This window comes from Lethenteron reissneri, chromosome 18, assembly GCF_015708825.2.
Source record: "Lethenteron reissneri isolate LAM-NWPU_2019-01 chromosome 18, ASM1570882v1, whole genome shotgun sequence".
In the NCBI taxonomy this organism is placed as follows: Eukaryota; Metazoa; Chordata; class Hyperoartia; order Petromyzontiformes; family Petromyzontidae; genus Lethenteron; species Lethenteron reissneri.
Window position 1 is genome coordinate 7,803,874 of NC_083796.1, and position 12,431 is coordinate 7,816,304.

Below are 12,431 nucleotides of genomic sequence, written 5' to 3' on the forward strand. Positions count from 1 at the left end.
TGTTTTTTTGGTTTTCCATTTCCAAAATTACAGTTGTGCAATGTCTAAGCTCGAAGTTTAACCTTTACCGCTAGAACTGAATTTTAACTTGGGTATGTTTAGTTTGTTCGTGAAGTCCACAAATATCGGGCCAAAATGCTGATTGATTTATCTGTGCGTCAGCTGTGGCCAACACATTCTGTGTGAAATTCTTAGGACAGTGGCAATTGAATAATCAAATATTCAGGCTGCACATCGCCCGTGTGTTCTGCCGTCTCTCGGCGTAGTTCCAAGCATACATAGAGACATTGCTTTGACTCTTAAGAAACGTAAGTGGGCTTGGGCAAGATACATCGCTCGAAGGGACGGTGGAAAGGTGTTTGGACTAAGAACGCAATGCCCGAGATGCTAGATATGTGCCTGGACAGAAAAGGGTGTTCCTACATACTTCATCACAACTTAATATTTAACATTACCCCAAGGGCTTCACACAATATCATACACCTCGGCCAATAGCCAGACTGTTTTTATGGCCTTGAAAATGTGGCCGTGCGTTGTGGCTTGCGGCTTTGTCACGCTTCCGGTGTCCTGCAAAAGTCATGTATCTACTTTGAATCTAGGAATAATACAGATTTCAATGAGTCCTGTGCTGGCATAAACTATTTCCACTGCAGCCATAATTTTTTGGGAGATTGTTGAGCATCATGAAAGTTTGTCTCACATGTTCAAATCACTGACGTATACAGCACATTCAATGGGAAAAGTTGGTTCTCTTGTGCTAACTACACAATAAGATATGTGACAATTGTTTGGCAGTGAACTATAACTGCTGAAGCAGTTGTAATCTATGAGCCATGGACACACCCTTAATTGATTTAAATAATTGTTAGGTCATGTGTGTATATTGAACTTCTTTCGCAAGACACGGATCCAACCGTGCGAATCGGAGGTGCGGGGACGGACAATATACCAGGACATACAAAGAACTTATACGAAAAGGCACAATTGCTTTTACTTTATTTAACAAAAAGCTTACATAAGGCAGTTGTGCACAAATGTAGAAAAACGTTTGCGAGTTATTTCATTGAGCATTTTTTTTTACAATGTGAAAGCATAACAGAAAAGGAATGTGTTAACCAGGTAATGTTTGTTCTTGAACCATTCACTTCAAAAAATCTTTATAACAAGATTATTTGGCAAAGTCCTCCGGCAGAAAAGCTCACGAGAGCGAGTTTCGCGCCGTGATTAAATCCTTCACCACGTGGCAGGTGAACCAGAATTGTAACTTGCAGTGTTGACATCCAAGTGCGAAGGGAAAGCACCAAGGGCCCCACAAGCAGTCAAGCAGAATTCCCCAAGCACGTGAATGGCAATGCATCGTACCTTTAGATTTTTTTTTTACTGCAGTATTCAGCATGAACACACAATTATCGGACTGCAGACGGCATCGGCAAAAAACACTGCTCATTAAATAAATGTTGTCCCTTTGGGGTTGTTTTTTGTTTCAAACTTTTGTGCACGGTCAATGTTTTTTTGTTCGAGTTCACCGGTACAACTATGGGGAACATCGCCAGCGTTTCGAACTGTAAACAGGAAGGTCGTTGCACGCAGAGCAGTAATTTCCTGAAAATGGTCCTGAGACGAAAATTAATAACGACAAAAAGTATATACAGCATCGAACAGGTGTTTGCACTGTTCTGTGCACGATGCACACCTTGATATGTATCTTGCTACGAGGTCCCGATGCAATACTCAACCACTTTATTTGCAGAAATACATCAAGTGTTACGCAAGGCAGTTAAACACCTGCAACACCTGTGGTCCAATATAAAAAAAAGTTAAATGATCCTGCAATACATTTCATGCAATATTATACAATGCGGTGTTGTACAATGCTTTCAACGTGTGGAAAATTAACACCATTTGTTATCAAAACACATCACTCGTTTTTAGATCTTGGGCTATTCCTGTGTATAAAGTATTTAAGAGATGCAAAAAAATGAAACAATATAATACAGTGATCACGACAAAGTTAACAATGAATGAAATACAGTGAATGCCAACACAGCCTTGAATCTATGTTACTGCCCCACACTATTTCCCTGTCCAATAGAAAAAATGCTGCCACTGCTGGTAAGCGAAACCTGCGTTACAGATAAAGCACATCGCTCATAGTAACTTCTGTACAATATAAAAACAGATGAATCGCATTGTTTTATTTCAAAACCAGTAGACAAATTAATCCTCTTTATCATTATTATAATGACAACTAAAAATGTATTTCAAATGAGGGATTTAAGAAATAAAATTAGTTTACAAATTGGCAAGCATGGTTCATGGAGAACCGAGGTGGCAAGAATTTAAGCCTCAGAAAAAACATAAATACAAAAAAAAACCTGGTTAAAAAAAGTATTTTAAATTGTTGCTTTTGTTGGAAATATATATTTTTCGTTACATAACTTGCAAATGTCAGAATACAATCTGCAATAGCAATACAAATATCTTTCATTTATTTTCATAAAATAGTTTCACTATCATTGCCATTACCAAAACCGTGTTGTGCTTTATTGCTGCTCGATTAGACATCTGAGCAGTAACGCTGTCTCTGGACAGAAGCCATTTGGAAACATTTACACTGCAAAAAGACCATTGCAAAATATGCGTTTACTTTGTTGTCTCTTTATACAAAACCAAGTGTCCAGAATATATTTAGTACATTTTCCTACGTTCAACCCTGTTTCTTGTGAGCATTCCATCTTTGAAAGCGGCACATAGCAGTCACCATCCTGGGCTCCATCTTCCCGTACTTTCCATGTCTGGATCAGTCAGCTTCCTTGCTGCCTGTGAATGAGAGTGTGAATATTAGCACTGTTAGGAATGTGGCCCACTTAGCGCCCCAGGATGTCAGCAATGCATGTTTAGAAGTGCTAAACAACTCGGCTTAGTGCCTGGAAACTGCACCGATGGCAATGTTGTGATAACATAGATTTTGCAGTAATTAAATAAACACCATAAATAAATAAACACATTCACAAACGGCCCCGATCTTTCCTTTAAATTCACCACAGAAGTGGGTGTCTATGTATCCACACTGCATTACGGAAAGTCCTATAACTATGCATATTATGATGGATACAAGAACACCAGTCAGCACTTTAAGTAGGCACGTGGGGGCTGTAAATTGATGACAGCCTCTCAATCAATCCTGTGATGTTAAGTGTGCCATGCTATTAAGAAATTAGACAGTAGCTGACTGTGTAATACCATGCAAAGTCGCTAAAGATGTAGGTTTTTTTTGTCTTACTCTGTAAATCTAAAATAAAATTGTCACTAGTTAAAAACTATCATTACCTCTTAGCATTAACGGTTTTACACTGCCACCAACATATCAGGTACGGTGTCTGCAGCATGAAATCCATGTATTGAGTCGCAAAAATATGACTATTGTCTCAAATCATTGAGCGCATTATACTCATGTACATGTTATACAGCCATTTTATCAATCCACTGCCCGGATGATGGTTACTCACCATGCTGTCTGGGTAATTTTACATTGCAAGTACACAATGTGCTTAAACCAAGTACATAAACACGTGAGAATAGTGTTTCCCCTTTTTTCTGGCAACAAAACAGGTGTTAAGATGTTAAAACACCAAACTGAAACCTTTTACATTGAATCATGTCTGCATTAACTACAATATTTGTGGTCAGAATGCAAAAAAAAACATACTCTGATAATATATACTTCACAGAATTGTACAGGTAATCATTTTACGTTCGAGTAGTGTGTAGTTTAAACACGATAACTGCTCACAACAATTGCTCACAGCAACCGCTCACACCGCACCAATCCAGCATGAGAACGGAGGTGAGCCCATAATCCAAACCCTTACAGGTGAGGGCGCGGTGCAGGCTCTCCGGGGTGCCCCCAGCTACGACGAATGCCCACAGCAGCATTCCGACCAGCACCACGTACGTAGGCACCAGGCTTCCCGCGTACACGGGATTCAGGAATGTCTGCCGCACAAGTGCGAACACAAATCGGTCACCTCAGCCGAATAACTTGATTAGCAACACACAACCCCATGTCAACGCACTGCTGGATGAAGGCATCAGCCGCATACAGTTTGGATTATGCATATATGCAATATTACAGGTAGGAACAACAGGTTCGACACTGCCCACCAGGGATTATTTGTTTGTCTGTCATGCATATTTGTCTGTCCTGCACGAATGCGCTGTCCAACCAAGTTCAATTTAAACGAAGACCAACTGCATGATGTGATCGTTTCATTTTGACTACAGACTAAAAGCTGTCTTTTAAAAATTATATATATAGGTGAAATGGATCATAGTAACAATATAGTGGATAGCCCTTTGTCAATCTGATTCTCGATGAAGACCATCTCACAATGTGTCAGTCATGGAGGTTGTTAAGCCATACTTTAACTTGATGGTCAGTGTGGGTTGAAGGGGGAAGGGGGCTCAGGACTGGTTCAGATATCACTTGCCAATGACGTTAGCCATGGCCGGGAATTGAACTCGGATGACTTGGTTCGAAGCCCAATGCTATAACCACTGCTCCACAGCTCCACCCCCTGTTTAGTAGAGAACACCAAATCAATGTCTTTGTATTATGCAGGAAACTTGTCTGAGTTTAATTACGAATTCAAAAACGATCACGATCTAAATGTTTTTACCCAATATTTGGCCCGGTGGGTGCTTTTCACAGGGATTCATTTCCACGTAAATCACCAACGTCACTTGCAAGTCACTCAATTGTAAGTGTGCACAACTCTTCAAGGCAAATAGTGACCGACTTGTGGGTAGACTTTAGTCGACAGCGTAAGCTAATACAGCATATTTTAACTGTACCTATTTAGGTATTCACTATTTAGTAAACTGACAATACTAATGGTAGGTGAGTTGGTGGTGAGGAAGTGATGATGGCATCCTTGCAAACAACTAACCATAGACGAGACGAGGAAATGCAAGGCAATGACTAAAAGCACGGCCCAAACGCGGCTCTGTTGGCAACCGTCGAAGAACACGACACCCCAGCACATGTGCAGAAGAATCACTGCCAACGTCAGGAATGCTGCACACACACGCAACAAAGATCCCCCAATTAGCCAGATAACAAGTATTGTTCACAAGCACCCACAAGAGTCGGGGTGTGGTGTGGCTACCACGATGCCCAGCCACATTTGCCTCTTCAGTGTTCTTTATACACCACACCAGGTACTCATTTAAGGCTGAGTGGAGCAATGGGTGGCCTCATACAGCTTCAGATTTCATGTATCGAAGCCAGGTCTCTGTAACTAAGCGCAGTACACAAACCGCTGCACTTTCACACACAAACACACGCGTGTTTTAAAGGCAAATCATTACCTGAATATAAATAATAATAAAATTACCCATCAATGAAATTTCAGGTCTTGCAAGAATGCCAAAATATAGCGATTTAGGCAGCTATAGTTCAGAATGAACCGTTGTTTGGATGGAATAGCGCTGTCAAAGGATGCTCATGCCACCTGCTGGTTAATTGGCGGAGGTGCTGTTGACTTGTCCCGTAGTGCTCACAGGTACATGTCAGAGGATCTCACCCGAAGTGAGGAAGAAGTACTCAGAGTCTTGGCGAATCCCGACAGTTCCAGGCCCGATCGACTGCGCCAGGATGTTCACGACCGAGAAAGCCCCACTGATTATTCCAAATCCCAAGCCGGCCACTGCAGGGATGGGCATGTTTCAATTCATGAAAATACAGACAAGTAATCTTACTCATTTAGTAGGCTTGGAATGGTTGATCCTCCCCGCAATACAATGAAATATCAGAATTAAGGGACGAGGATTCGATTCAACGATCGATTATTTTTGTCGAGTTTATATTGTCTTATATCATATTGCTTTAGTTTATCTCTATTAACTTAAACATAAGATTTGCTTGTCATTTATATTTGATGCGAACACTGTTTTATCAAGGTTTAAAGCAACATCCGCTCTAATTTTCACGGATAAAAATAAACACAGTGCCTTACCATACGCCATCTCTTGCATGCTGATGGGAGGCCTATTGTCTTGGCTGAATGTGACCAAGCCATCCTGAGCTTTCCTACACAGATAAGGAAAGACTCATTAACCACCATGCCAGCGATACACTAACAGCAAGCTGCAATTCGATTTCCATTTACCTGACATGGAACATCCAGTATTTATAATTACTTTTACTAATGTGTTGCCAATTATGTAATCATCAAACGCCTGTAAATAGCTTGAGACACTTTGGAATCATCTAACCCACAAAGTGAATTCGTTCGACGTGGCTGGGTACGTTGGCGCCATGTGTTGCAAATAAATACACCAAAATGATGCTCAAGTGGACAACAACATGTGCACATTTTCCCTTGTCATTTATTTAAACCAAAGCAGCCACTTTCTATGTTTATGTTCATTAAAATTAATAAAGGCTCGACAAATTGAAGACAATAGACATGACACTAAATGTAGTATCAAAGCATTGGCTACATGTTAAACAAGGAATGTACAAATACAACCCTTTTATGAATCCACTGCCGCATTAGTTGTTCAATGTGAACCTGCAATCTCACTCCTTTATTCCATATGGTATATGTATGTGGTTAAAATGACACAATGATTGATTGCATTACATGCATCACGTGACTGGCATCAATTGTTGTTCAAACCTGCCGCGGGGACTGTACAACACATTGCTCGGGCGGCTGGCCCAGGAAGAGGTGCTATAAAAAATTTAACATTCACCAAACTGCAATAAACAATGTTTTAAACCCCCAAATGCAAAAACTCACATCCTGAATACAGTCATGCCTAGGGAGAGTTGCATATGGCTTGGTAACTCACCCCAACTCTCACTTCGATCTCACTGTAATCCCCTTCATGTAGCCCTCTCTTCCAGTATCCAATGTCAGGTACTTAAGACACATTCTTGGTATGACAATTCAAAACAAAGCAATTTCTGACATTGTATTACTTAACTTTGCCTTTTAATTTTTAAAGGGCCATAACCCAAACCATGATTTGAGTTCCTTTATTATGGTATATATAATTAATAATTAGCCAGTAGTCACTATATACGGTCAAAACCATTTTAGTGACTTTACTTAAATCCACTCAATATGCACAAAAAGAGAAATAGATTCAGGGACCTATCCTGTTGCAACCTGCAAAAGTGAACATGTACAGGTGAAATTCGCCCCAAGCAAGTCTCATAACTCGAGCACCATAAGAGGGCCACACATTATTGGACACTAAACTTTGATCACACTAGGACTATTTTCATTGACTGTGTGCTCAGACTTATTTAAAATTTAACAGGTGGCCAGCCGACCAAGCTAAAAAATTGTCAGGTAAAAAATATTAATTCCCCTCTCGTAGCTGAATGGTGTAGTTGAGATGCTTATGACAGAAAACTATTGTTTACAGGCTGTTTCAAAGTGGTAGGCCTCCTGTGGTCAGGGGCTGCGTGAAGCGGAGAAGGTCCTTATAGGTACCCCCCAGCCCTGGTTTAAAGCCGCTCTCTGTTAGGGCGTGGTGGATCGGTGCACGGAAGCGAGCCAGGGAGGCTCTACGCACCGCAGGAGGCGGTAGTAACCATATCGGAAGACCTCCTGGAAGAGCACGGAGAGCAGCACGCCGAAGATGAGCAGGCCATGCTGCAGCTCCTCATTCTTTCGATCGCTTGCCTTCGTGGCGATGAACCACACCAGCGACGATAAGAGCAGAGAGACTAGCCAGAAGAAGGCCCTGAAAAACAAATGCACATTTCTCATTTTAGAGAAGTGAAATTGTGCACAGCAATCAGATATATGTAACTCCAAAATATCTTCACTGGCAAACCTTTTGACTGTAAATGTGGTGGCGCAAACCTGAAATGCAGCATTTTGGTTGCAAGTGTTGGTGAACCCAAAAAACCTCTATTAGGAATATTGGTCATGAAAGCCTACGTGTTAAACCGAGTATGGATCTGTCAAACTCTGAAACCCATTGGACTGCAAGGTGGTCAGGAAATGGCAGTACCAAAAGTACAGCAACTTCATCAACCCATCTGTTTGATCTTAAGAGTGTTATCAACTCCTATGCATGTGTTTTTCCAGGTACAGTACTTCAGTTTCCACCCACACATAAAACTCATTGAAATGGAATCAGACAAACATCCCAAAATGTATTCTCAATCTATGTCTAATTTAGAATAGATTTTTGGGTTTGGCTATGATTTAATCTGCAACATTTCTGCCCTAAAACCTTCCACCATCCAACATGGGCAAATAAATGTACTGTATGTAATTGTCACTTGCACAAACATTTAATGCGACAATTATAGTTTAAGCCTGCAATTAAATACATTTCGCTTGCGACTGTTACGCATCTTTAGGAAGAATATAGGAATTCCGAATAACATCCAGATGACGTGGCCTGGCCCATAGGACAATTATGAATCGGAATATTGGCGAAAAAAATCTACGTGTTGAGTAAATCTATATCATGAACGAGACCATTCAGGCTAAAAGAGACTCCTGGTCTTAAACCCCTTGTATATATGTACAACCATCTGTCAATAATCTGCTGGATTAGGGCCTCTTCAAGCAAAGCGTGCTGTGCAGGTGTATCTTATTTCTCCACAATGAGTAGTGCAGGTTGGTCCAGAGCCGGCTCCGTTACTATTCGCCACTGATGTTAGCAGTGGCCACAAACATAACTCAGGTCAAAGGGTTCACACCGCAGCGTGCTAGCACTGAAGGTGTTGTTGCAGGTGGGGGAGCATATATGTGGGAGCATAGTACCAACGAAAGCATTTGCTGCACAAGGTAGGCTTACAACCTCTTATATCATAAAACAAGTTTCATATTATACGTTAACATTCAGGTTACAAGAGACTAACTGGTCTCACAAACAACTCCCCTCAATTTCCTCTCTCACCTAGACATTCATTGGGTACCATAAAGAAACCTTCACAATAATTCATAATATAGGTCTTTTTCTGGGTTGGATCGCGTAAATAGAAATGTGTCGTTAAACCCGCCACCACACGACACAGACAATTAGTAAGGGTTGTCATGTAAACAGAACGTGCCAATTCGTCACTAGAACAGCACACCAGTGTTTTGGAGAGCAAATCCACAACATTTATAATCGGAGTACGACGTTTCGCCAGTAATTACAACCGCCATCATCAGGCGGACAGCCAGATTTGACGTCTGGCAGTCCGCCTGATGATGCTGGTTGTAATTACTGGCGAAACGTCGAACTCAGATTGCAAATGTTGTGGATTTGCTCTCCAACACGCCGGTGATGCTGTACTTGTAACGAATTGGCACGTTGTGTTTACATGACAACCCTTACTAATTGGTTGTATCGACACATTTACGCGATCCGACCCAAAAAACCCAACATGATGGATATTGATCGCGAAAGCCTCCGTGTTCAACATCACAATAATCTTGATTTAAAGCTTTCGTGACTGCAGGGATTCCTATTCTTGGTTCTTTCGGTAAAGTCACGTAGAAGGGAAATAATACAAATATAAAACAATACAAATTATCGCGACGTTTCGGCTGCAACACAAGCAATCATCATCAGGTGTGAGATCAACAGCAAGAATTTTTTTTTCTTCAAATTTTATTGCTGTGGATTTCACACCTGATGATAATTGCTTGTGTTGCAGTCGAAACGTCGTGAGAATTTTCATTATTTTATATTAATATTATTTTATTATTTCCCTTCTACGTGACTTTACCGAAAGAACCAAGAAGATGAATCACAATAATCGTCCACTCAGCAACCCAAACCATTCATCAGGCGCAACAAGCACACGGGGTGCAAGCAAAGACAAGTAAACAAACACCCCCCTCTCCACCCTCGACGAAACCCCTCGAGAGAGAGAAGACAAGAGAGAGAGGGGAGAGAACACGGACCCTGCAATGAGGATGATGACCCTAAGAGGATCTCTTGCCACCGTGAGGATGAATAGCGCAAACGCCGGCCCAAAAGCGATGAAGGTACATCCGAAGAAAGTGGCCAGCGGCATGACTTTGTTCTGAGTGCGCTCAGGTTGTCCGTCCGTGAAGATCCACTTCGTTGTATCTGCTGCTGCTGTTGTTGTTGTTGTTCAGAGAGAGACACAGGTTGAACATTCATTAGCAGTAAGAGGAGGGAGGAGAGATCCTCTAATAAACCACCACCACGAATACAAATCATCTCACAGCTCCGAGGCTCTCATCGACGCGAGTGAAGGCGACACGGCGCTAATAACGCCGGTAACAATACGCGTGTCTGTTTAGTAGTAGTGTACGTGCATCTTGATGTAACATACTTTACTACGATAGAAGGCGCGGAGTGTGTTGCGGCCTGGCGTTCTCTCGGGTACAAAGCGTTGCACTTCGCCTGAGGCTCGTCTTAAATCTTTATTCTACGCTGCGCTGTGAGATGTAATTAGTGTTGTAACGTCGCGGATCTTGGACACATGCGGTCGCTGGGGTAAACGTGAAGACGAACGCGCTTTTGTGCCAACTCCGATGTGACTCGCCCACTCGCGTCAAAGTGCGGGCGTCAATTTCCGCTTCGCGAAAAAAAACACAAATCGCAGACAGCGACAAGGCGCGACCCGTAGGCGTGCGTGATGACGTCATGACGCGCGCCCGTTATCGTTGCGTCATCACGTTCAGTGCAAAGTCAACGTTGTTACGTCATGACGTAATGACGCGCGCCCGTTATAGCGCGTCACGTTCAGTGCAAAGTCAACGTTACGTGATGACGTAATGACGCGCGCCCGTTATAGCGCGTCACGTTCAGTGCAAAGTCAACGTTGTGTTACGTGATGACGTAATCACGCAGGTCGGTTATAATCGCGTCATCACGTTCAGTGCAAAGTCGACGTTGTGTTACGTGATGACGTAATCACGCAGATCCGTTATATACGCGTCATCACGTTCAGTGCAAAGTCGACGTTGTTACGTGATGACCTAATGACGCAGGTCCGTTATCGCGTCATCACGTTCAGTACAAAGTCAACGTTGTGTTACGTGATGACGTAATGACGCCGGTCCGTTATAATCGCGTCATCACGTTCAGTGCAGTCAACGTTGTATTACGTGATGACGTAATGACGCAGGTCCGTTATATTCGCGTCATCACGTTCAGTGCAAAGTCAACGTTGTGTTACGTGATGACGTAATGACGTAATCACGCAGGTCCGTTATGAACGCGTCATCACATTCAGTGCAAAGTCAACGTTGTTACGTGATGACGTAATGACGCACCCGTTATCGGTGCATCATCATGTTCAGTGCAAATTCTTTGCACTCAACGTGATGTTCAATAATAATCACACATTATGACGATTGTGTTGCAGTCGAAACGTCGTGATAATTTTTATTGTTTACATTTGTATTATTTTATTATTTCCCTTCTACGTGACTTTACCGAAAGAACCAATAATAAGACGCTACATGAATATAAATGAGGGGTGGGAGGCGCCAAGGAGGAGATAACAGAGTGGGGGGTGGGGTGCGTGGGGCGCAGGGAGATCAAAGAGATAAAAGGGAAGACACTAAACATGCCGCAATGGACAACACGACACTAAACATGCCGCAATGGACAACACGACACTAAACATGCCGCAATGGACAACAAGACACTAAACATGCTGACATACAGAGTGGGGGCGGGGGGGAACCAAAGAGAATGGATTCTTGCAGTCACGAAAACTTCAAATCTAGAATGCGCAAAGTCACTTTAAGATGTTGTTCATGTTTTTGTTTGTTGCGGTTGCACCCGATTCAAGAGCCGAATGGCTCACGGGGCTCTACCTAATAAATTCAACTTAAAATACTGAAAAAACATTAAACTTGCGTGCGTCCTAAAACATAATAAAACCGCTGAACGCGAAACTGACTCTGAGTGCACGTGGCGTGGGGAGCGGTGGTGCAGCGGTTAGCGCGCTGCGCTACGAACCTGGTCACCCGGGTTCGATTCCCGCTCACGGCCAACGCCAAGTGACAATTATCTGAACTGGCTCTGGGCCTCCCCAAGGTCGACTCAGCCTCAAAAATGAGTACCTGTGTGATGAGTAAACATCGCCGCTGGGGAGATAAAGGCGGCCGGGCGTGGTGTTGGCCACTCCACCTCCTCGTGTTCTGCCCTTAATATGTGCTCGCTAACAGCACTTGCCCTTACAGTTTGTTAAGGCTAAAAAATATCCACCCCCTCCCACCCTCTCCACCCCCCCCTCCCACACACGCTCCTCCCCCCTCCTCCCTCCCCCCGCTCCTCCCCCCCCCTCCTCCCCCCCTCCTACATTCCCCCCGCTCCTCCCCCCTCCCTCCTCCCGCTCCTCCCCTCCCTCCTCCGCTCCTCCCCCCCCTCCTCCCTCCCCCCGCTCCTCCCCCCTCCTCCCTCCCCTCCTCCCACCCCCCTCC

General features: G+C 43.2%; 1 protein-coding gene across 3 annotated transcripts; it reads right to left on the bottom strand.

The window, feature by feature from the left end:
- Positions 1 to 979: 979 nt before the first annotated feature.
- On the bottom strand, positions 980 to 12,238 carry LOC133343811 (gamma-secretase subunit APH-1A-like). Of its 3 annotated transcripts, none has more exons than XM_061553666.1 (8): positions 12,072 to 12,238; positions 9,930 to 10,104; positions 7,591 to 7,761; positions 6,018 to 6,091; positions 5,586 to 5,708; positions 4,950 to 5,077; positions 3,873 to 3,996; positions 980 to 2,820 (listed from the first exon to the last, which is right to left on the bottom strand). In XM_061553666.1, exons 1-8 carry the CDS (start codon positions 12,088 to 12,090, stop codon positions 2,801 to 2,803), a joined length of 834 nt encoding a protein of 277 aa, XP_061409650.1. In that variant the 5' UTR covers positions 12,091 to 12,238; the 3' UTR covers positions 980 to 2,800. The 3 variants fall into 3 exon arrangements, with proteins under 3 accessions (XP_061409650.1, XP_061409649.1, XP_061409651.1); XM_061553665.1 differs by having other exon boundaries at positions 9,930 to 10,107; positions 12,072 to 12,236; XM_061553667.1 differs by lacking the exon at positions 12,072 to 12,238 and adding an exon at positions 10,328 to 10,591 and having other exon boundaries at positions 9,930 to 10,107.
- Between the last annotated feature and the right edge of the window lie 193 nt (positions 12,239 to 12,431).